This window comes from Penicillium diatomitis (genome assembly GCF_028827545.1).
Source record: "Penicillium diatomitis strain IBT 30728 chromosome Unknown utg000005l_segment0_segment0, whole genome shotgun sequence".
Classification (NCBI taxonomy): Eukaryota; Fungi; Ascomycota; class Eurotiomycetes; order Eurotiales; family Aspergillaceae; genus Penicillium; species Penicillium diatomitis.
In genome coordinates this window covers 1,406,424-1,428,934 of record NW_026623177.1, presented here as the reverse complement: position 1 = coordinate 1,428,934, position 22,511 = coordinate 1,406,424, and the positions used below count along the sequence as shown (strand labels likewise).

General features: G+C 50.7%; 4 protein-coding genes across 4 annotated transcripts; all 4 read right to left on the bottom strand.

The window, feature by feature from the left end:
* Positions 1–54: 54 nt before the first annotated feature.
* N7539_005123 (uncharacterized protein) lies at positions 55–258 on the bottom strand (the record flags this gene model as incomplete). Its single annotated transcript, XM_056934725.1, has 1 exon — positions 55–258. The coding sequence occupies one exon, from the start codon at positions 256–258 to the stop codon at positions 55–57; it is 204 nt and encodes a 67-aa protein (XP_056789919.1).
* A 1,652-nt stretch (positions 259–1,910) lies between these two features.
* On the bottom strand, positions 1,911–5,516 carry N7539_005122 (putative nonsense-mediated mRNA decay protein (Nmd5); the record flags this gene model as incomplete). Its single annotated transcript, XM_056934724.1, has 7 exons — positions 1,911–2,080; positions 2,150–2,449; positions 2,517–4,387; positions 4,470–4,654; positions 4,730–5,190; positions 5,268–5,346; positions 5,427–5,516. The coding sequence occupies 7 exons, from the start codon at positions 5,514–5,516 to the stop codon at positions 1,911–1,913; spliced, it is 3,156 nt and encodes a 1,051-aa protein (XP_056789918.1).
* A 633-nt stretch (positions 5,517–6,149) lies between these two features.
* On the bottom strand, positions 6,150–10,334 carry N7539_005121 (SKI complex RNA helicase subunit SKI2; the record flags this gene model as incomplete). The annotated part of the gene is made up of 5 exons (XM_056934723.1): positions 6,150–6,830; positions 6,905–7,081; positions 7,127–7,426; positions 7,506–10,026; positions 10,096–10,334. The coding sequence occupies 5 exons, from the start codon at positions 10,332–10,334 to the stop codon at positions 6,150–6,152; spliced, it is 3,918 nt and encodes a 1,305-aa protein (XP_056789917.1).
* Positions 10,335–11,461: 1,127 nt separating this feature from the next.
* Positions 11,462–13,208, bottom strand: N7539_005120 (uncharacterized protein; the record flags this gene model as incomplete). Its single annotated transcript, XM_056934722.1, has 2 exons — positions 11,462–12,718; positions 12,813–13,208. 2 exons carry the CDS (start codon positions 13,206–13,208, stop codon positions 11,462–11,464), a joined length of 1,653 nt encoding a protein of 550 aa, XP_056789916.1.
* Positions 13,209–22,511: the final 9,303 nt, after the last annotated feature.

The following is a 22,511-nucleotide window of genomic DNA, read 5'->3' as shown; positions in this document are numbered from 1 at the left end:
CCCTCTCACCCCCCGATCCAACCGTCGCCAAGTCCATCGACAGCCCGATCCCGCCTATTGCTTCTTGAACTTCTCCGCCTCGGCCTTCTCCAACGGGTGCGTGGGGTTACTCTCGAGAGAAGCGGGCTTGCTGTTGTCCTTTTCATGGGACAGTTCCGGAGCCTTGTTGTCGACCTTGCCGCTGGCGGGGGGCTCGTGCAACTGGGCGCCGGACTGGGTCTGGGGCTCGGGGGATTGGCGGCCTTCTTGAGCGGGCATGTTTGTGGATTCTGTTGTGGTTGGTGATAAAAAGGGTGGAGAGTTCGACTGGAGATTGGTGAGTGGGAGTTCTGGTAGGAGTAGAGTACTTGGAAGGAGAAATTGGAAATGGAGATGGGAGGGAGATTGGGGCCGATGCGATGCATTGATTTGAGTGCCTTGATAGAGTAGAGATAGGAACAGGGACAGGAATGGGACTGGAATGCAAGAGGTAGATAGGTAGATGAGACTGATATAATGGCTGTTCAGATGGACTCACCTGGATAGTCCTATGTGTGTAGGTGGTAGATGTGCAGATGGTTGTTGAAAGAAGGAATCGAGGGAAAAGAACGTGGATGATGGACTATAAAAGGCAGTACAATCGAGGTAGCTGGGTCAAGCGGGGCCAGGAGGGGGGAGAGCTACAAATCCCACGCCAAGTCATGTACGAAGCTGCCCCCCTAACCACTCAAACAACGTCTTAGAACGCTCCCTGCTACCTGCTACCTGCTACCTGCTACCTGCTATCTAGCAACTAAGACTTAGTCATTTCGTACCATTCAGTCAACACTAGCATAGACTGACGTGACAACCGAATCTCACCGCAGATGACCAGGTTAAACCTGCATGCCACCAATGCCCCGCCAGCGTCAGACAAAGACATGGAATGGCGGGGGAGGGAAGAAGATCTTCATCATCATGACGTTGGGAGTTTCTCTCTGGCTTCCGGGCCGCTGCGATCACCTCCACTGCCTTGAGAAAAAAGTGACCATATCCTTGGGCTCTGTAAAGGTCCATGGACTGAGTGATCTTTCGTCGGAAGACCAGTAATTGACCAGAAGATACTGCCAATGGAACTTGCTTCGACAGTCCCATGGATGGCGTTTGCAACTTGCGACGCTACAATCTTCGAAGGAGCATCTCGTAACGTAGGGAAGTTGAGTAGCCAAGTGGGCCACATGTGATGCGGCTGAGGGGATGACATCAACACGGGGACAGTCACGTGATATAAAATTTGATGGGGACGGTCGATGGCGAAGCACGACGCAAAGTCCCTAGCTTAATTGAGTACCTGATCAATGAGGAGAAACCAAAAACATTCCATGGCTAAGTAGGGGTTGTCAGTACAGATAGACAGTCACACTGGCATTACCACCACTGTAAGCAGGTGATGAAAAATACCCAAATTCAAGGGATCTTGTACAGCTATTGGATGAGATGAGCATTCTGAGCGCAATTCCATGGCATTGCGTCGCTGATGTACTATATGACGATGAGTCGAATGTCTCAAAACGGGGGAATCTGTGCAATCGAACATGGATTCCAGAAGAATGGAAACAGTTGAGGGGAAAAAAAAGGAGAAAGAACAGAATGGATATGGAGATATGGAAAGCATGAGATGGGTACTTTTTGAGGAGCACATCAACATTGGGGAGAGACGCGACAAAGCCGGGGGTGGGGGAATGAACAGAGTCACATTAAAAAAAAAACATCGAGGCAGGCAAGGGGGAGAAATAAGGGGGAAAGGCATGAATTGGTCTAAAGGATAGGAGGAGAAAAAGAAAAGACATGAACTGGGCATATGTCTCGTGAGAGCGAATGGGAGATCCACTGCATGGAAAAAAGTTTGGCAGTCGACTCCCACCACTGCTTTTTGTTTTGCTTCTTCGAATCTATTGGTTGCCGTTCGATTGCATGCCCGCAGCGGCGGCGGCCTCGGCGTTGGCAGCAGCCAGGGCCTTGGTGTCGGCCTCGTGGAATACAGATTGAAGAATCTGCTGCTCCTCGGGACCGAGAACCTTCGTCAAATTCTCGTAGAGTTGGGGCTGTTCGGATTGAAGACCTGAAGAAGCAAACAAGGCATGAGTACCATTCGACAGATAACAGCGTGAAATATAAGCGGGTGACTTACTCATGAAGACGTGTTTGAACATGCCGTAGGGCTCAAGCTTGTCCAGAGGGGTCTCGAGCAGGCTCTCCTCGTCAAGCTCGTCGTCATCATCGTCATCAGCAAAGTTGCTGAACTTCTGGGCTTCCTTATTGAGGAAGTCGAGGTACGCAGCGCTCTCATCAGCAATGTCGCCCTCAAGAGCCTCCTCCACCTCTTCTCCCTCGTTCCATTCGACTTCGCCATCCCAGTCATTGTCCTCGTCATCTTCCTCCTCATCATCGTCCAAAGTGAAGTCGGACTCGCGAGTCGCGTCCTCACGTGCTGGTCGAGGGTTAGTAAAATGAACCCTCAAGTCGTACAAGGAGAGGGGGTAGCCGGAATGACATACACTTGAGAGCAGCGGGCAAAGTCTGGAAGAGTCGAGTGACGCCTTGCAGCAGGCGGGGCCACCCTTGCTGAACGCTCACGGGAACGTCAGCAGCCTTCATGGTCAGCAATGAGCTGATCGCAGCAATGGATAGCTTCTTGTCGTGAACCCGACGGAACTGGTCAATGCTAGAGAACCAAGTGCTGAAGAACTTGTTGGTCCAGCCCTTGGCCTCAAGAACTTGCAGACTGAGGGCGGGGTTGTAGTAGATGGCGTTGATGATCATCTCCATCAAGTGAATACGGTAGGACCTGGTGCGAGCCTCGCCGGCATCGATCACAACCATGGCCAACTCAATGAAGAGAGGGATATACTGGTCGATGTGGCCACGAAGGTTGAGCATGAGAGTTTCGGCCAGCTTGCAGCCGCAGATACGGTCGACTCCACCGACTTTGTCGTCACGGAAGATGTCCTCGACCATGCCAACAATAGCGGCAAGGTAAGCAGGGTTCTGGACGAGCATGTCTGAGCCGTAAGAAACATAATTATCCAGAGCTGGAAGCATGTCCTCCAAGTAAAGCTCAGCACCAGCCTTGAAGGTCTTGTGGATGAGCTCAAAGGCTTGCCACATGGTGGGGGAAATGGCCTTGGATGCGAAAGTGCAGCTGTCAATGATCTCGAAGACCTCGTTGTACAGGTCGTACAGCTTATTCTCCAGAGTAATGCTAATGACAGGCATCAAGATGGTCTCAAGGTGCAGCAGCACATCGGGAGTGCTCTCAAGGGTCAGGATAAGAGTGCCAATAGTCTGCAGCACACCCAACGCAGTGATGCTCTTGTCATCCAAGAAATCTCCGTATCCCTCGTCATCACCAGCCTTGGTGGCGTTTCGCTCCAGGAGCTCACCGACAATACGCATGTAGGTATCGCGCAATTGCTCGCTCAAGGCGACGGCAAACGGTGTCAGCTCAGCAGAAAAGACCTCAACAAAGTCCTCCATAACATTAGCGAGCGCATCAACATCGACTTCATTGGCCAGCTTCAGCAGCTGTTGCATAATCTGGGGGATGTTCTGCTGCATGGAAGTACGGATGACATCGTGACGAATCAAAGGCTGCAGGGCAAGGGCAGCCTCAACACGGACAGGCAGCTCGGGGTCGGTCATGGATTCCAGGATGTTGCGGTAGATTGTCATAAGGTTGTTGGGATCCTTAAAGTCAAGCTGTTCAAACTTCTCGAGAGTATCGCAAGCGCGTGCGCGAAGGAAGCCGTGGGGACTGCGGAATTCGGGGAAAACGTGGCGGACGAAGAAATACTCCACTTGGTCAGCAATAGGGCTCTTCTTGCCCAAAATCACAGACGCGAGAGACCCGATCATTCGGAGAGCGCCCTCCTTCTCACGCGGCTGCTTCTGGTCGTCAGCAGCAGACTCGTACTTGCTGACAACGCTGTTGACAAACGTCAAGATAGAGAAGGTCTGCTTCTTGCGGTTCTTGGTCAAAGACACAAGGAAGTTTGTTGCGGCGACATCGGGAGCGGACACCTCCTCATAGAAATTGAGCTTGCGGTGGAGATACTCCGACGGATCGTCCTCGAAAAGCTCAATGTCTTCATCAGACTGGCACATGATAGGGAAGACGAAGTGCGCAATCAAGTTATCCATGTGCGGCTTCAGGTGATCCCACATAGCCTTCGGCTTGACGCACTCCTCCATAAACACCAGAGTATAAGACAGAGCCGCGTTGCTAAGCCATTGGGACTTGGAGACCCACTTGTCGATCTCCTGCAGGTAGCCCTTGAGGATTTCGGGCGCAAAGTTCGTGATGAATGTCTTGGCGTAAGGCGTGTAGTCGGGAATGGAAGATTTTGTGAGCGTGGTGGGATTGCCGTATCTGTAATATCCCAGAGATTTGGGGATCAGTTCTACTCCGTTGTGTCTCACGAGCCGCAAGAAATTTGAGATGCGCAACGTACCTGATGAAGAGACGGTTCAGGTTGGCGTATGACCACTTCTTGCACTTCCACCAGTGGTTCAGCTCACGCTCTTCCTTCGACTCTGCCATGGCACTAGCAGGAGGAGCCTTTGAGATAATTCGCAGGAACAGGGTACACCAGTCCACAGTCGCCTGATGAGTTTGGAGAGCCGGAGACAGCTCGAACTATAAGGCAGAACAGGTCAGCAGCGTGCAACCAAGTACGATGACCATCCTCTTTCGGCAAAAACGACCACCTACGTAAATAGCGTGCTTGTACGCCTTGACCACGATGCGCAACATCTCCGCACACTCGAGGCTCTCCTCATCGACTAGTCGCTGACCAATGCTGAGAAGCTGAGGGAAAGTGTGCTCCACGATCTTATCAAACTCCTCCCTCTTCTCGCCGGCCTTGAATCTGTAAACACGGCAAATGGCGAGCAAGCACTGCAGACCCGCATAGACTGTGTTTGCCTCATTTGTACCGAGAAGCTGGAGAGTGAGGTCGAGGAATCCAGGCCAACGCTCGGGGAAGTCGTTCTGAAGAATCTTCTGGAGGAGGGGCACCAGCTGGGCGCGAACATTGGGGGGTGTCGAAGCCATCGCAGGAATGAGTCGCTCCCGGAATGCCGGCTTCTCAGCTTCGGGAATAGGAGCCCGTTGAGGGTTATCTTCCACTGGCGCCCATCCTCGGCTGATACGGTTCTTCAGGTAAACACCGGCTACAATAGAACAAGGGAGGGCTGATTAGATTCCCGATCAAGTAGCGTATAAAAACGGTCTTTGTCGGGTCACTTACCAGAAAGCTGAACGGCGTTGTTCTGTTCAGTCTGAAGAATATCCAACAGCGCATTGATGAAGCCGGGCTGCGTTTCGGCCTGGAGAGGGGAAGAGTCCCCGAAAGGTCAGTCCCGCTAGCTGATCAAAGACCGAGTCAGGAACAGCCGATGGAACATACATATTTCAGATCGATCTCCGCCTGTTGACGATTACTTGTGTTCGCGTCCAAGGTCGCCTGAATACGGTCTCGAAGGGCCGAAACGTCCATGTTCGCAACGGCTGGGCACTTCGGCGCCAAAGATTACAAACAAGACACACAATAACACACACAAAAAGACAGCCTCCACGCGGTAAATTCCTGGAGGAAACGAGTCTGCACTGTTTGAACAACGAGTCGGTCAGAGAATGGGAAATTTTTTGGGACTGGCCCAGTAACTGCAAAGGACGAATTAGCCCAAAGCGAAGGTGGAGGTGGAGGTCGAAAAAAAGTGTAGAGGGGGAAGGATTTATTTCTCTGGTTTTTCGCGGGCGGTCACCCCGCAGCTAATCAGCACGGCACTGGCCGCACACCACTGGTTTTGAGGTTTACTTAGTCGCAACAGGTAACCAGTACTGTATGAACTTTGAACAGCAGCAAATCAATACTCGAGTGAACCGGATTTTTGCTTATGGGTCGGCGAAAAAGTCATAGCGTGCGGAGATTCTACATTGCGAAGCTACAACGTCCAAACATGTAATCTTAGTAATAGCTAGACAGAAAGCCTAACACGCTAGTCACTCAATTCGTGACCATGAGAGAGATCTATGACATTAACTCATACATGTCGCGTTTCACATAGCCCTGTAGCGCATGCGTGTCCAAATAACATGTTTCCATACAGTATGTAGTTGTACAACAAGATCACATGTACAGGGATGCTGCGAAGATGACGTCGCGCTTGATCAGTTCCTGCGCCTGCTGCATCTTCGTGTATAGGTTTGGATCGCCAACGAGCTTAGCCGCATTTTTCACCTCGCGACAAGTCTCGTCCAACCGAGTGATAGTCCGAACAATGGTTCCTTCCATGACGTCGGTGAGATCAGTGATGCGGTTGAACGACATTCCCTTAGCCCACTCATAGACCACTTCAGCAAGACCAAAGCGTGGACTACTGACGAAATCATTCGAGTCCTCAGTAGACTGAATGACTTGATGCAAGACTTGGAAGTTGTTCACTTTCTCAGCGATACGAACGATTGCCTCCTGACCCTTTTGAAGTCGTGGGGTCAAGGTTGGCTGGCTCTCGGTCTTTTCTTGGAAGACGAAGGCTGACAAGAGTGCAACGATCTCTTCCGGTTCATATTCGGCGAGAACATTTTCCAGAACCAGCTCAGTCAATACGAGCTCGTCGGCAGAGTGAATCTCGCACGCCACCTTGCCCTTAAGTTGCACACGAGATTGATCGTCAACAAATCCGAGTTCGCGCAGCACTTGGATTCGTTGTTCATAGTCCGGAAGAAGTTGAAGATTTTGATCTGACATCAATTGCTTCAATTGAGAAATATTCTCTTTGACTTGCCATTCATCATGTTGCATTTCGAACTGCGAATTGGGAACCGAATGATGGTTAGCAGACGCGTTGTGACTCGCTTTCAATGAAATGAGTATGGACTGACATGTTCAAGGAACTTCGGACATTCCATGCAGCGGCACGATTGAATGAGCTCTGCCTGAGCTCTTCGTTGATCGATGATATCTCGTGACTGCAACTCCTTGATGCGTACCCAATCGATCTCGTCCCATCGCGCACTAACCCAAGAAGAAGCCAACTGCGTTAGTTCCTTTTCCGCAAACTTGATAGCTTCTGTTCCAAAATGTTAGCTTGCTTATTCGAATACACCTAGAGAGCATGTCTTGCCTTTCTTTATATTTAAATACCAGATGGGTCCGCCAGCCTTGCATCGTGTAGTCGTAATACACTCCACGTCGGTCACGGGAATCTTGCATATCTTGAGATGCATTGATGCGGTCTTGGAGGGTAAGGCTTGGAGGTAAGGTCGGAATTTGGGGAGGAACGGTAGGACGTCACTAGGGTGGCGGCGATTGTCGAGGGTGCCAATCTCCAGCACAGTAATGCAGGGAACCGCTCCATTGGTGACACCCTCTTTAGTGATGACACCGGCAGTGCGAATTCCATCCTGTTGGGATTCATCAGTACACACTCCGTTCGATATCGCTCACCCGGGTCTTTTCTCGGGAGTGAAAGGGGAACGATACCTTTCGATACACCACCATTTTCTTGACCTCGAAGAGTCTTTTACCCGCAGGGGTCGTTGGCAGGCCACTGTAAAGCTCCGTAGTAAGTCTCTCATACTCCATCGCCGCGTCGTGACAGGCAGCAAGGTCTACATCGCAGATCTCGCAAGGTGGCCGCTTGATCTTTTCCAAACTGGCTTCTGAGAGCTGGACTTGCTTCTCATGTTCGGGCAACAAAGCTTGAGTGGCGTTCTCGCTGAAACTCCTCTTGATCATCTCTTCAATCTTGAGAGCCTCCACTCGAAGCAAATTGAGAATCATGTTGTAGGTAAGACGGAACTGCGAACGGAGCTTCGTCGGGTCACCAAGTATCATATTCTTCAGAGCGCCAGCAGGAGGAGCTTCATCTCGGCCGCTGTTGGTGATGAGCACATAGCCCACGGTATCAAGTCCTCTGCGACCAGCGCGGCCTGCCATTTGTGTGTACTCTCCCGGCAGCAGATCTCTGAAGCTCTTGCCGTCGTGCTTGCGGAAACCAGAGAAGACAACAGTCCGAGTGGGCAAGTTCAATCCCATTGCAAAAGTTTCCGTCGCAAACAGCACCTTAACCAGCGATCGCGCGAAAAGAATCTCGACAATCTCCTTCATGATCGGCAGCAGACCTCCGTGATGCACAGCAATACCACGACTGAGTAGCTCACGTAGCCGAAGAATCTGAGGCAATGTCCGATCCTCCGGTTTGAGTCGCGTCAGAGACTTCTCGATCATCATGTGAATCAAGCTCTTCTCTGTCGCATTGCAGAAGTCTTGATTGCTCAGAGAATCTGCATTCTCCTCGCACCGCTTCTTAGAAAAGACGAACACACAGGCCGGAAGCAAGTCCTCTTTGCGGAGGTGCGAAACGAGATGCACCCAAGTGTTCTTGTCCTGAGCAGCGGACTGTCTGCCTCCTCCACGGCCGGTGCGAGCAATATTGCCTGTTCCGCGGTTGGAGGGCTGACCCCGTCCTCCAGCTTGCCCTCTACCACCACCACCTCCGCGGGGTCCTCCGCCGCGTGCGCCGCCTCTCCCTACATCCTGCCCTCTTCCTCGTCCCCGTCCCTGAACTCCACCCCGTTGGGACTGTGCTTGGGCTTGAGCCTCGGCCTCTTTCTTGAGTCTAGCTTCTTTTCCTGACAGGACATCGTTCGCCTTCTTCCAGCCACCCTCGATGAATCGCTTGTTGGAGTCAACAATCTTGAACTTTTCTTTGCCAGCCCACAGATAGTGTTCAAGTGGAACAGGTCGCTTGGGAGTCGAAATAACGTAGATGTCTTTCTTCTTGGTACGGCCGACCCAGGATGCGAATTCGTACGTGTTGGGTACAGTAGCTGACAGAAGAATGAGGGTCACATGCTCTGGAAGCATGATAATGACTTCCTCCCACACAACGCCTCGCTCAAGGTCGTTGACATAGTGCACCTCGTCGAAAATGACAAACTCGACATCACGGATAAGATCTGCTCCACGGTAGAGCATACTGCGCAGAATCTCTGTCGTCATGATCACACAGCTGGCCTCGGGGTTGATTTGAACATCTCCAGTCAAAATACCAACATCATCAAATGTGGTTCGGAAGTCTCGATACTTCTGATTACTGAGTGCTTTGATGGGCGACGTGTAGATAGCCTTGGTCATGTGCTTATTGGCCAAGGCAATGGCATATTCTGCGACGACTGTTTTGCCAGCCGAGGTATGAGCTGCCACAAAGACCGAGTCGCCGTTTTCCAAGTGATACACTGCCTCCTTTTGGAAGGTATCCAGCTCGAATGGCCATTCCCTGGCCATATCGGGGACAAGATCATGGAAGTTTGTAATCTCTTTGTTCACATCAACCACATGGGCCCATTCTCTACCCTTGTCCTTCTGGATGCCAGTCAGAAGTTGATTGCGGGGCTCGAGTGCCGGGAATTCAACTGGCAGTAGTTCGTCAATATCTTCTTCGTCATCCTCGTCGTCACTGTCCGCTTCCTCGGCCGCACCCTCAGCGACTCCATTTGTCTCGGTTGCAACTTCAGAATCGACAGGCTCTGCGTTGGTTTCCTCCTGGAGAGCATTTTCCACCTCCTCATCACCCTCTGCAGCTTCCTTAGACTTAGCCTCAGCGAACGTCAACCCGCGGTCAAATCCAGGCGGAACGGTGAGAAGACCACCCTCGGTTCCAAAGTTGATAATCCGATCCAAGCCACCCTTTTTGCCACCGGATCGAGACTGCTCAGTCTGAGCATCTGCCTCCATTTCCGCCAGAGCCTCCACCGCATCTAAGCCACCTGGAGCAAAAGGGAAGAATCCTGCGGCACCGCGAACGAAATCTGCACGACCAGCCGGGCGCCGGAGGAGGGACGTTGAATTTTTTGCTGTCTCGCTTGTCGCTGGTATCGTAACTTCGCGGTATCCAGTGACGCGTCCTTCAAGACCCTCTCGAGTGAATCGGGTTACCGTTCGTGTTTGGGTTGGCGCGATCTCGAACAGATCCGTGATTTCTGCAGGTACGTCCCATCGTCTTAAGACATTGGTTCATCAGTTATTAGGGACAACACAGCAGTCAATAGTCGATAAGTCAATGGCGTACTTTTGAAGTTGATTGAGCCATGTCGTACTGAATCGGGGCGATGGCGTCAAAAGCTCATTCTCCAGCTCATTTAGCAATTCAGCCCCCGTTTTGAACGTCTGCTTGTGAGGCCTCGAAGCGTTGGCAGTTTGATTGTTGCCTTCCAGCGAAGTCTCCAGATGAGTCTGAACCTTCGACGGATCAACACTGCTCGCTGCCAGCCGCAGCTGCTCCATAGCAGAGGTAATTGATTCCGTCATTGCAGACCTGGCGAGCAATAGCGCCTCAGTTTGGGGGTTATCTTTCGCGGTTCTTGATTTCTGTCAACGCTGGAGAGGGTCTCCTCCGCGGTTGACTGTGGTGTGTGGATTGCGCGCGTCAGGTGCTCAAACCGGATTCCAGACAAATAATTGTCGATCCTCCGATGATGGCACTTTTGTCCAGGTCTCCCCGATGCTAAACCCAGCGCAGATTTATTTGAGACCTGGTGCTTTGCATGTTGATGGAGACTCCCCGCGATGAGCGAGCTTCGACGAGGCGGTACAGACCGGCAGTTTCGTCTTTAATGTGCTTTGAAGGCTGACGTAGTGTGGGGCCATTCAAGCCAAGATCTACGATGCGTTTGGAAATGAGGAAGGATGGCTTATATGAGCCACAGCTGACTTTGGCTCTCGGTAAAATACTTCTTGTGGTATTGGCGAGTAGATAGGGAGTCAGTCCTTCGTAGAACTGGAAATTTTAATGATTCCAAGCTTGACTTCTTCGTTCCCGGCACCAATTAGCTCTGATTGGCGATTTCTTCTCGTGATTCTACCTCTTACCTAAGTAGAGAAGCCTTTCATTGTAAAGTTGACAAACCGTCCACCACAGCGCGGTGCTATTATGGAAAATGAGCACTGAGCACTTGTTCTTCTACTGAAGTCATCCATGGACTATAGACATTCTAACTATGCGCGAGTGGTTTGTACGGAACAGAGCGCGGTTGGTATGTACACGACATGAAGCTCGCGAGTACAATATAGCAATCGGATGGCAGAGAGCAAATACTACACATTAATCAGCCCACTGACTGAGTCATGAGATGTCGCCCAGCGACGGCCCATGAGGGCTCAAGAACGCATTCATCATCGTGGAGGAAAGAAAATCAACAGAAAGTGGGTATTGACTGAAAGAGCGGCAAGATTAAAACACTGTAAGAACTCGATACACGACAGAGACAATATGCAAGAGCGGCCCATGTCATGACAAAGGCATGGCGAATTATAAGCTTGATGCTTTCGGTGCCTCGTGGACCATACCCAGCTCGTGGAGAAGTATCGTAAGGGTCGGGATGCTTCGCATAGACGGCGTGTCGGGTTCGTAACATCACGCATTATTGATCATTCAATCACTCACTGGCGGAGCCCAATCTGAGTTCCGCATTCTCCTTCCCTGGAGAATATTCATACTTGCGTTTCAAAGGTACAGACTGTTCCATGGACACCGGGGTGAGGCCTTGGGACAGAGACTCGGAAGAAGGCGCCGATGAAAGGGTCTCACGGCCCGAGCCGGAGTCTGGTGTGCGGTCAATGATAGAAGAGATGGATGGCTTATTCGAGCTACCCATCGTGAGTCGGGGTGGAACTGGAGACGCATTCTGCGACTCGGGAGTCCGTTGTCCATCGATCATGTGTCGCTCGGATGCCTCGGTCTTCATCCTGTACATCTCCTCGCGCGACTCCTCGCTGTCCTCGGGCTCCGACTCCATATCGGGATCGTGACCCTCGTCATCCAGACCCCCATCCAGTGGACTGTCTCCCATCGAGGCGCGGTTGGATGCCTGTACCGGAGGGAGCGGCGCATTGGGGTCGTAGATGAGGCCGCACATTTCGAGAGCCCGCGACTGGCTTCCCAAGGTCCGGTCTTTGTGCTTTTTCGTCAAATGACACATGAAGCCGTGCAAGGTGACAAAGTCCGATTTACCGCAGCCTTGGATTGGGCACGTCAAATACACCAGGCTTCCGTCCGAGGGCCGCTTCCAGAGCGCACGCCCGGAAGGGTCATGGGCTGCAGGACGACCATGGCGTTCCCCCCAGGCCTCGACGTTTTTGATCGTATATTTTTGTTTCCTTCGCACTGATCCTGCGCCATTCATTTGTTCATGAGAGTTGACAGAATGTTGGTGCTGGTGGTGTTGTTGAAGAGGTTGATGCTGTTGCGAGTGCTGATGAGAATGCGGGTGCGGGTGCGGGTGCGGGTGTGGATGCGGGTGATGGTGTTGCGCCTGGTGCTGGTGAGAAGGATGATGTTGGTGAGGATGCTGATGAGAGTGTTGGTGTTGATTCTGGCTTTGGGATGGATGGGCTTGCGAATGTGAATGCTGGGACGAAGAAGACTGCGATGGAGGCGCAGGTGGGCCTGTAGGGTGTTGAGGCTGAGGGTGCATCAGATGAGGCGGAGGCTGCGGTGTCCGTGAGATGGGTGGTAAAAGTGTCTGACGGGGTTCTGGAGGGCTTTGTTGCTTGAAAAAGGCCAGCGTTGTAGCCGCACTGGTTTCCGACAATCGGCGCGACGCTGTTGGACGCATGGGGGGAGAGTCGACTGTCTGATTCTGGCCCAGGCCCATGGACTCCCTCTTGATCTTCTTCCGTTGGCGCCGGAGATCCTGCGAATATAGGAGATGTGCGATTAGTTTGCTGCTTTGGTAAACCTCGGGCGATCAGGGTGCAAAGGGCTGGACGATGGCTTCAATGGCATACCTCCTCTTCAGCCTCGGCGCTTTCGGTCATTCTTCGAAACTCCTCGTCTTCGCGCTTGCGTATCGCCAGGAGATGTTGGCGCGCAGCCATGCGGTTCATTTCCTCGTGCTCCAGCTGACGCAAGCGCGCCTCGATCTGATCGAGCGAGGACAGGGCCGGCGCTGGGGGTGGAGGTGGGGGTCCTGAATGAGATTCGTGCACGGTAGGTGGCGGCGCATAGTGACGATAGTGAGGGTTCTGCACCATCTGCTCTGGCGGAGGCATGGCTGGGTGTGCAGGGGGGTTCGGATTCATCGCGATGGCTTGATATCGAGGCAGATTATGCGCGAGATGACCGGATGCACCATTGAGACCCTCTGGAGGAACGGCGTGAGACACAGGCGGTGCAGCAGTCATGTCGATGCCTCTTGGTTTGTGGTGATCTAATTGACGTTGAATATTCGCAGGTTCAAGAGTGGCAGGGTTGACGCCTGTTACCTCCGGCACGTGTCCCACTTGTTTACTCTTCTGCGAGGTATTCCGAGAGTGTTTCTTCGGCCTACAGCAATGACAATGACGGACTTGCACGGTCGAGGGACACCGTCGAGGAGTTGGGTGACTAAAGCTGAATCACACTTGGGGCCAGCGCTCTGCAAGAGTGGACGATGCCTGCTTTGGGACGAGACAGGAACAAGCAAAACCAGCGGCGCGAGGGGTGTTTGTGGTGAAGAGAAGAAGAGAAGCTGACCGTTTGGGGTGGGCATTGAGAAAGATTCGACGAAATGAAAAGCCCCATTTCTGATCTATGGGTCTCCTACAGCGTGAGAAAGTGGATTGACATTGAAGCGTCTTCGTCCAGAAGGGCATCCACTCAAATCAAGATACAGATACACTCCTCCACGCTTCGAAAGAGAAGAGTTTTTTTTTCTTTTTTTCTTTGACTTTGAATTCCGATTAATTGTAAACGGAAAAACCACAATAAAAGAAAAAGAAAAAAAAAGGCAAAAAAAGGTATCAAATCAGAAAATAAGGGAACGCCCGAAGAAGAAGTTCACGAATGACGAACCTCTACTTGTGACGAGCCCCAAGCCCTCGAGACGGCCACCTCGTTGTGGTGAAATTTTCCGCTCGTACAGGTTGGTAACGGCGCGGTAAGGAGGGTCAAGGAAGATCGAGGCCTCGCATCGTCGTGATGGTCGTGATTGCAGTCCTGGTCAGTCCCTCGACTCCACTCGATGGAGTCATGGGCAATTATGGTTATTGGCCGCCGATTCAGCTCGGCATAGCACTAAGCTCTTGAACCGGATTAGTCTGCGACAAGAGAGTCTTGTCCTGCATGGGACCTTTGCGGTCTGGTCGACCTGATACCAAAGTGGATCGGACAGAGAGATCGCATTAGGTAATTCCCGCTATTGACTTTAGTCGCACCGAGCTGAAAGCCTGAATCGTCGTCCTTTGGTATCCGTTCCACTCACATAGACAATTTAGACAAGAGTTTGGGGCCGGGGGCTCTGCGTCCTCACGTCTCCCGAGACACGACCATGGACCGTTGAGATCATTCGACACCGGCATATGTAGGTAGGTAGTTAGTTATGGACGGTTGTAATGCAATGCCCCGGGATACGAGCAGCCGACACGGTGTTGCAAGCTCATGAAATCCCACCCCTGTCGGGAATCATCGCTGCCAGAACTCGATTGAATCGTGCATGCATGCAATACGACGTGACTCTGCGATCTACCGTAGTCGGCAGAGAGGATGGATGTTGATTACGCAACACAAGGAATCTGGTGTTGATCAGGTTGGTAGTTCGTAGTGGTACTGGTACTACTTGGAACATCACAGATAATGAGCGAGCATATACATACTCATCCGACATCGACTACTGCCCGGGTCATCCGTTCAATTGCAATGAGCTGGCATCTGGCATCTACTACACACCTGAAGAGACCTGTCATTCGATTGTCTAGCCACGCCCATCTTCACGCGGGGCTACAAAATCGATTTCCATTCGTTTTCAAGGGATGTATGGAGGAAAGGTAGTCACCTCAGCACCTGTATCTTGCATGATTTACATGTGCTTTCGTGGATAGCATGAAGATGAATATCAGATCTCGTCTACCTTACCACTACTCTACGACTCTACTACTACCAGTGCCTGACAGCCTGTAGCTTGTTTCAGTCAGCTCCGTCATTGGTGGAGTTCACCTGGCCTATTTTCAGTGAACACTGGTGACTTTGCACTTTTCACTTGACGTCTTTACACACTTTAGTACTTTACCGTACACAACAAGTTTGACTGAGGATGGACCGGAAACGCCCTCGGAATCGATTCCATGGACTGGCTCCGCACTAGTGGCCCGATGTAATCAAATCAACAACAAGCACCTGATCGTGTTCCTTGGTGCACACTTTACAAGTTTGACAGGATGCGTCAATCTTTGCCGAAACGGTGCTAGGCTGGTGTTTGACTCTATGAACTTCGAGGTTGAGGTCGATTGATCGTTTGTTCCCGCCTTCGGGCTGCTGACTAGTGCGCGCTCTAGTGCTCGGCGTGAAAGGTTTAGTGTTGAGTAGTTTACTGCAGAATTGGACATACTTTGATCCACGTCCTGAACTGGAAGAGCTATTCAATGCACGTACATTTTGACATGTGTGCATTGCGCAACTGTGTCGGGTTTAAGTATGTGGTAGGGTCTGCATTCTGTCAAAGCATGGTTCTCGGCCTCGGCAAAAGACCAGGTCAACAACGGTCATGCAGCCCGCCCTGTGGCATGGAACGCTCACCGTGTTCTAGTAGTCGACGGGGGGGTTATGCTCCAAGTACGCAACGAGACCTGGTAGCCCTCGAAGCAGAAACCAGATCTTGTATGATGATGAAGTCTACCCACTAGGCTGGAAAGGACCTGCACGACTTGGAGATTGTACCTAGCAGAAGGAAATACATAGCAAACTTTGCAAATTGCAAAGTGCTTGTATACTTGTACAATACTACAATCATACAATGGCCGGGCAGTAGTACAGCAGTACTTTGCCCAGACGGAGAGAGAGAATACTCCACCAACATGTTCAATGTGAATCGCAATGAACAGGAACCTGAGCCACCACAAAAACGGTGTGAGGAAAATCTTGCGAACAGCGCACGCTTGGGTCCAAATAAATTAAAAAAAATCCCTAGTATGTACTAACGTACCCACTTGATGATCCACTTACATGTGCGCGCGCAAACCAACAATACCGATTGGAAAAGAAAACCAAGCAAAGCTGACTCTGTGGGGAATTGCCTTGAGTACTTCCAACGAAGTTGCGATAACTAAATAACACGGCTTAGAAGTCAGTTATGATCATGGGTCCAGAGTCCAGACTTCAGAGTCGAGACAGATGCAAGAATTGAATGAGAAAAAGTCATACTACGTAACTAGTACTTACTACTCAGTACTTACTACCTGGAGGCTTAAGGTAACTACTATCTTAGTCTTGGAATAATCGATCTGCTTACAAATGTTGTCTCTATTGTAAACTGGGGAAAACTGTTGTTCCACGTTCAACCCGCGTCTTGGTCGGACCCGATCACGACTCGAAGTGACGAGTCCCAAACAACCCCCCGGTTCGACCCTGCAAGCATATGGTTGTTCTGTGTGCCTATGTGGACTGTGGACTCAGGGACTGTGGTCACTGGTCAATGGTATGCTGCAATGGATTGGGCAGCCGGGCACAATGGAACGAATCACAACAAACAAGGAAAACAAAGAGACTTTCCACCAAATCGTGCGACTGGAAAGTCCACCACTCCACTGACTCGGGAGTCAGCACAGTCGAACTAGGACACATGTCAATGTTCTCGGACAAACGATGACTGTCCGGTATCTACAAAATGTCAAAGTGCCTAAGAGGGCTATACTCAGATACTGTGCCGGTCAGTGCCCAGCCCAGCTGATGGAAGTTGCGACACCACGCAACGACCTTGTCGTCTAGATCTACTAGTACCTGAACGCTGTCGACTCTAGAGTCTAGAGTAACGGCGCAAGCATCCATCCTGACCGTGAGACGTCACGAGATCTACTCACACGATAATTCTAGGACTACTACGTCGGTAGTCAGTACTGCTCTAAAAGGGCGGCTGCATGTCCCTGAGAGTGAGAAATCCGCCGAACTTCCCCCGGCTCCTTCAAGCGCACAATCTTGGAAAATCCCAGGGACCAAAAACAGCGAAGAGGAAAAAGAAAAAACGAGCTACACAGCAGGTCGGTGCTCAGGTCTGGGAGCTGCAGTCTGCAGCTTGGAGCCTTGGACCATGCGCGACCAAGTCCAACAGTTCAACGGGGAGTAAATTACCGGAGAGCGCCCGGGAGTGTAAAGAGGAGCCAGGGAGCCAGTATGACGATGATCGCTGATCCATCACTTGTTTTTCGGCGAGATGGAGAGGACGCTAGCGGGCTAGCGCTTCAGGATTTCAAGATTGGATCGGATGTTTTTTTTTTTTTTTTTTAAAAAACAAAGGTTTGTTTATTTTGAAGAAAAAATTCATTTCATTAGAGAACAAAAGACTGTTTCTTATCGTCAGCGGAGACGCTACTCCTCATGTACCAGTAGTCTGTACTCTGTTCACTTTGTACAATTTTATATGGGTCCACATTAAGCAGATGAAAACACGATGAAATGCAAAGTAGTAGTACAAAGCTGCTGATCCATTCTGACAGAGAAAGTACATACTAAATAGTCGTGGGTTGAGTTCATTCATTCTTCTGGACTATGGACTATGAACTATGGAGACCTTGGGCCCAGCGCCCGTCAGAGAGTATCTCGAGTCAAACGAGCAGTCCCATGCCGTGCCTCGTCCTTGGGAATGGCTCAAGTTTGATCGTGGATCGGCAGCGACGTGAGCACCTATTCCTAGCTCACCAGACTTTTAGATATTGGGGGTGGAATACAGTACTAGTTAGTAGTCACTACTAAAATAGGCAAGTTGGTGACTCGTGAGTAGACGGTGACACTGGATCTTGATAGACACGTTGTAACTGCTGCATGTACATCCACGTCTTTTCAATCAGATTGGTCTCTCGGTGGATTAATCCGCGAGCCCACGCCTCCCAACATGAAAAAGGGGCATCGGCCACTCAAACACTCCCGTCGTCCAGTGTTGTTCGCATTGGCTGCCGACGCCTTGCTATTCTCGTCTGTGCATTGGAAGGGGGCTGACCGCAAGAGTACTGTACATTGACACCACTGTACGATCCAATCGCAAGGCGCAGATCTACCCGCAGAGTTTTGTTATTGATTTTCTCATCTTGTCCCTCACCATCTAAACTGACCAATTGTGTTTTGTGAGACCCATGTACATGATTACCTGATTACATGTTGACTAATGGCCACAATCCTAAATACCATGTCATTCAGGGGCAGCATGGTAGCCGACCGAACGTGCTTCACGATCCTCGAATCAAGTTCGGCGCAAGTGCAGTTCCTAGCCGAAGCTGCTGGAATCGGTGGAGTCGCTCCAGTGTCATCCGGTGTGGACTATGGAGTCTATGGACAGAGTTTTGTACGCGACCCATGGATCGTCTGTCTCTCCGCTATAGTACTTACCCTACCAGAAGTACTCTGCCTACGTCAAAAGGTAAAAATAAGCATGGGAAGATTTGGTTCAGGGGTAAGGCGAGAACCACAGAAGGCACAGAACGGGATGGAGGAGTGAGAAGTTGACTAAATTAAGCACAGTATTCTAATCCAAGGAGTCAACAAACATATGGTCCAGAGTCCAGACATACTTGGATGGCTGATGCTGGGTTTGAGATTAAAGTCTAAAGCTACAGGAGTACAGGCTAGAATCATACTCATTATGGAAGAGGCTGCTAGCCTGCCCCAGCCTATAGTAGTACACTTGCCGATCCTGGGCTCTAGACCGGACAGCCCAACAGTCGGCGGAGGATGGGGAATTGTCTCAGATTGAAGAATCTCATGATGATTCAGGGAGTAATTTAGAGTGGACATATTCATCGTTGTATATTGATCTATCACTTTCTCTCTCTCCCTCTCTCTCTCTCCATTCACAGGCCTTTTTGATCGTTAGTTTCACCACGATGAGTATGATCGCAACGTCTCTCGTGCCCCTGAGCGGCAGGATGCATCGGTCCCGTACTATCTCAGGTTGGTTTTCTAAAGCTCTACAGTGGTAGATGAGTAGGTTATCCCTTGTCCAGCTGCCTACTTTCCACGGGCTCTTCAATTCTAGCACCATGAACATCATATTGTTCAATCCTGACAACCCAGCCAATAAAAGGTCCATACCGCACTGAGTTTGCAGACGGGAGCAACGACCTCTTCCTCCGAGCCAACACTTGGAAAAGGTTTCAAGATGCCAAGGTCGAGCAGGAGATGGACCAGGATTTCAGGCAGTGGCCTGTGACATTTGAAGGAAAATATTGTATTGGATTCTTCTTCCGCTTTTCCACGATAGGAACAAATAAACACATCGTCCCATACAGAGCTCACGCTAAGATGCCGAGAGTCTGCCGACTCTCACCAGACTCCAATCTGATCGACGAATGAATGCGGCATCCAGTTGAAGGGTGGATATTCTTGGACTCGACTCTTTATTTCCAACGAGGTCAGTGAGTCAACAACAAACCCGCCCCACGGACCAAAGTGAGCAAACAGAAGGCCTGAGCGTTGTTGAGAGACGAGACAACATGAAACACTACTCGATCAGATCACTAGACCGTCAAAAGCACATCAACAGATCCAAAGAGTGACATTCCATCCAAAGACATACTGTACCCGGGTTTGATATACTATGAATATGGAATATCTACATTCAACGATTGTAACTACAAATCTGGTCTAATAAGTGTACGTTATAAATCTCCCATCCAGCTTTCAAGTCGTGACGGTCAACCTGCATGAGCCCAGCTGGTCCCTGGATTCCTACTAGTAGAGAATCCGTTGGACCCCCTTCTCCTCAAGACAAAGTGCAAGGGTGCATCTGTATATGCAGTGATGCACAGGGTACACCAGACTCGACTGTCGCATGTTCATCGACGCCTGCAGGTGCCAGGTAGTGACCTTTCAAAAGCAATGAGACCCCACCACGCTGCACAATGATATGGGCATCTACAGCGATGATTCGCTGTCTGTTGCCACATGCATTTGAACATTCTGCATCTCACAGCCACTTATCCATGTCAGTGCTCTGTGTGCTCTCACTGACCTCGTCGGTGGGTATTCCAGTATGAAGAGTGAGCGGTCTAGGAAGTTAGGAACATTATCGGCCAGACTGCAAAGTGAGATAGTCGTCAGATAGAGACAGGTGGGGCGGCCTCATTGTCAGCCTCAAGAGTGAAGACCGGTTTTTTTGAAGTCATGGCCGTCGAGTCAAAAGTCCAGACAATTTTATCGAGGGACAGACATGTGACGAGATATTTGTCTGCATTGTCTGAATGCTAGGAGTGTATTTGGATTTTCCTGAGTGTACAGAGTACATTCAACACTGTACAGTAAATTGCCCAATGCCTACCCTGCCGGCATTAACTTGTGACAAGACGTTCGGTTCAGAAGCACAGTAGTAAGGAGTTAACACCTCTCCCGGAGTCCCGTGTGGACAACGACTCTTTCAGCGACTCGGCCGAGTTCAATTCACCAGCCGGCCCCTATGTCGGTGATCAAGGAAACCTACTGTAGGTTGCAACTTGAAGACAACTCCTCCTAGCCAATATGATCACAGAGCAAGACTCAACCGCCATCCATGATCCATGCATTGCAGACCAATGAGAGTACAAAGACCCGCGACATTGAACAGCTCTTTCATGCAGGTGGTCATTTGGACTCATGCCCCGAGTACTTCATAATGGGCTGTTTTATATGCGGTCGCTCGACTTGCCTGTTTCTTGTCTTGGCGATCCACATTGCGACGAGGTTATGGACAAGGGAAGTGACTAGTGGATAGCTAGGGGATACGCTGCTAAGCTCTGGCAGATTAAGGGCATGCGGTTTGGGTGACTGTCTGACGCTGGCAACTGACTCAAGTAGGTAAGGAAGCCAGGTGGATTACTACCGAGGAATACTATAGAGTCACAGAGTGTAGGTGAGTAGTCCTGTCGTTTGAAAGACTGGCTCTGTAAGGAATCGGGACCAGCCACATCAGAATGGATGGATGACTTGAGCCTGACCGTCTGCAGAAACAACCTTGTCCAGCACCCAAGCAAGAAACACTCCAGCGATATATCGCCTTGATTGGCCTGTACAATGCATTCAATTTTGAGTATCCGAGCCCTCGTCCTCCGCCCGCCAACCCCCTCGCCCTCCGTCTCCGTGCCAGGCTTACTGAACGGCTCATCAACCTGACAAGTGATAAGCTGAGAAGCTCGAACTCAAGCTCAAGCTCAATCTCAAGTTCGAGTCAGGATACCTTTTTCATACCACCCTCACTAGCTACTAGCTAGTGGTTACGCTTAGGAGCGACCGACACTGTCAGATTGAGATGAGCAAATGATCCTTTCAGCTCCTATTTAACCCCCAGCTATGCCACGAGGTAGGAGTAGAAAGTAGAAACTAATTGCACGCATCTCCAGTGGGTTTCGCAAGGTTCTCAATTTCCAAGATCCATCAAGCTTTACACACGTCCAGTGTCCACGCCGATGTATCATTGGCCGTGCATCCACTGCGTCGAGACCCGGGATGATCTGACGGCTTGTCTGATTGGCGATCGAACTCTGGATTCGATCGAATAGGGTCTTCCAAGATGAAGCTCAAAAGGAGGAAAGCGTCAGTAAGTAAAGAACAAGAAAAATAAAAATGGGAATAAATCTTGTTGGTAACTTGGCACCGCAGGAAGGTTAGGAGAGGAGGAGGCGGACGAGGGCACAGGGCAGCTGTTTGTCTTTGGGAGGATGTTTTGTGTTTCAACTTCCAGGTATTTCGGTCGCCCCGATGCTGTTCTGGACAGGGAGGGAGCCCTGGCGTCGGTACTTGGCCGGTCCCCTCCCATCTTGATTCGGGAGGGAGCAAAACAGGGATTCAGGGCCAGACTCGGTATCTGTCACCCTCGTCGCAGATTTTCCCTGGGGCTTGCAGAGCAGCATGCAGTCGGATCTGGAGCAGCCTTAGCCGCGCTATATAGTCTTGTTCGCTACATCCTCCGGAGAATTGTCATAACCACATGCAGGCTCATCGGGGCCTCGGGCACCAGTCCATCCAGCATCCAGCATCCAGCATCCAGCGATCTTTCGGCACGGGCTCTCCGCCAATGTAATGCCATCAGAAGTTGCCAATAACTACTGGCATGGGGGAACGACCGCGATTTCTCTTTGGGAGTCAAGACCAATGGGTTTGAATAAGTCAAAAGAAGAATTAAGATTTTGAATAGATCGAGGGGAGAAGGTCCGATTTCTATCGTCACATGCACCTAAAAGCCAAAATCCACATCCTTTTTTGTTGGCCCCCCCTTTTGCCGTCATGTCATTAAATACAGTTGTGGTAGACACGCCTCGGCATGACTGCCAAAGCGTGCAAGGCACCCGAAGAAGAACGGAAAGAAATGAGATAGTGGTCATACATGTTGTTAATCAAAGGAAACACCGGTACACCGAAACAGAACACAAAGGGGGGATAGGAACAGACGGTTAAAATATGTGTACAAATGCCGCGAAGCGAGGAAGGAAAAAAATGCGAAGGCATCAGCATGCTTGTGGCACACTGCGCAGAAACACAGGAGAATAGAGAATACA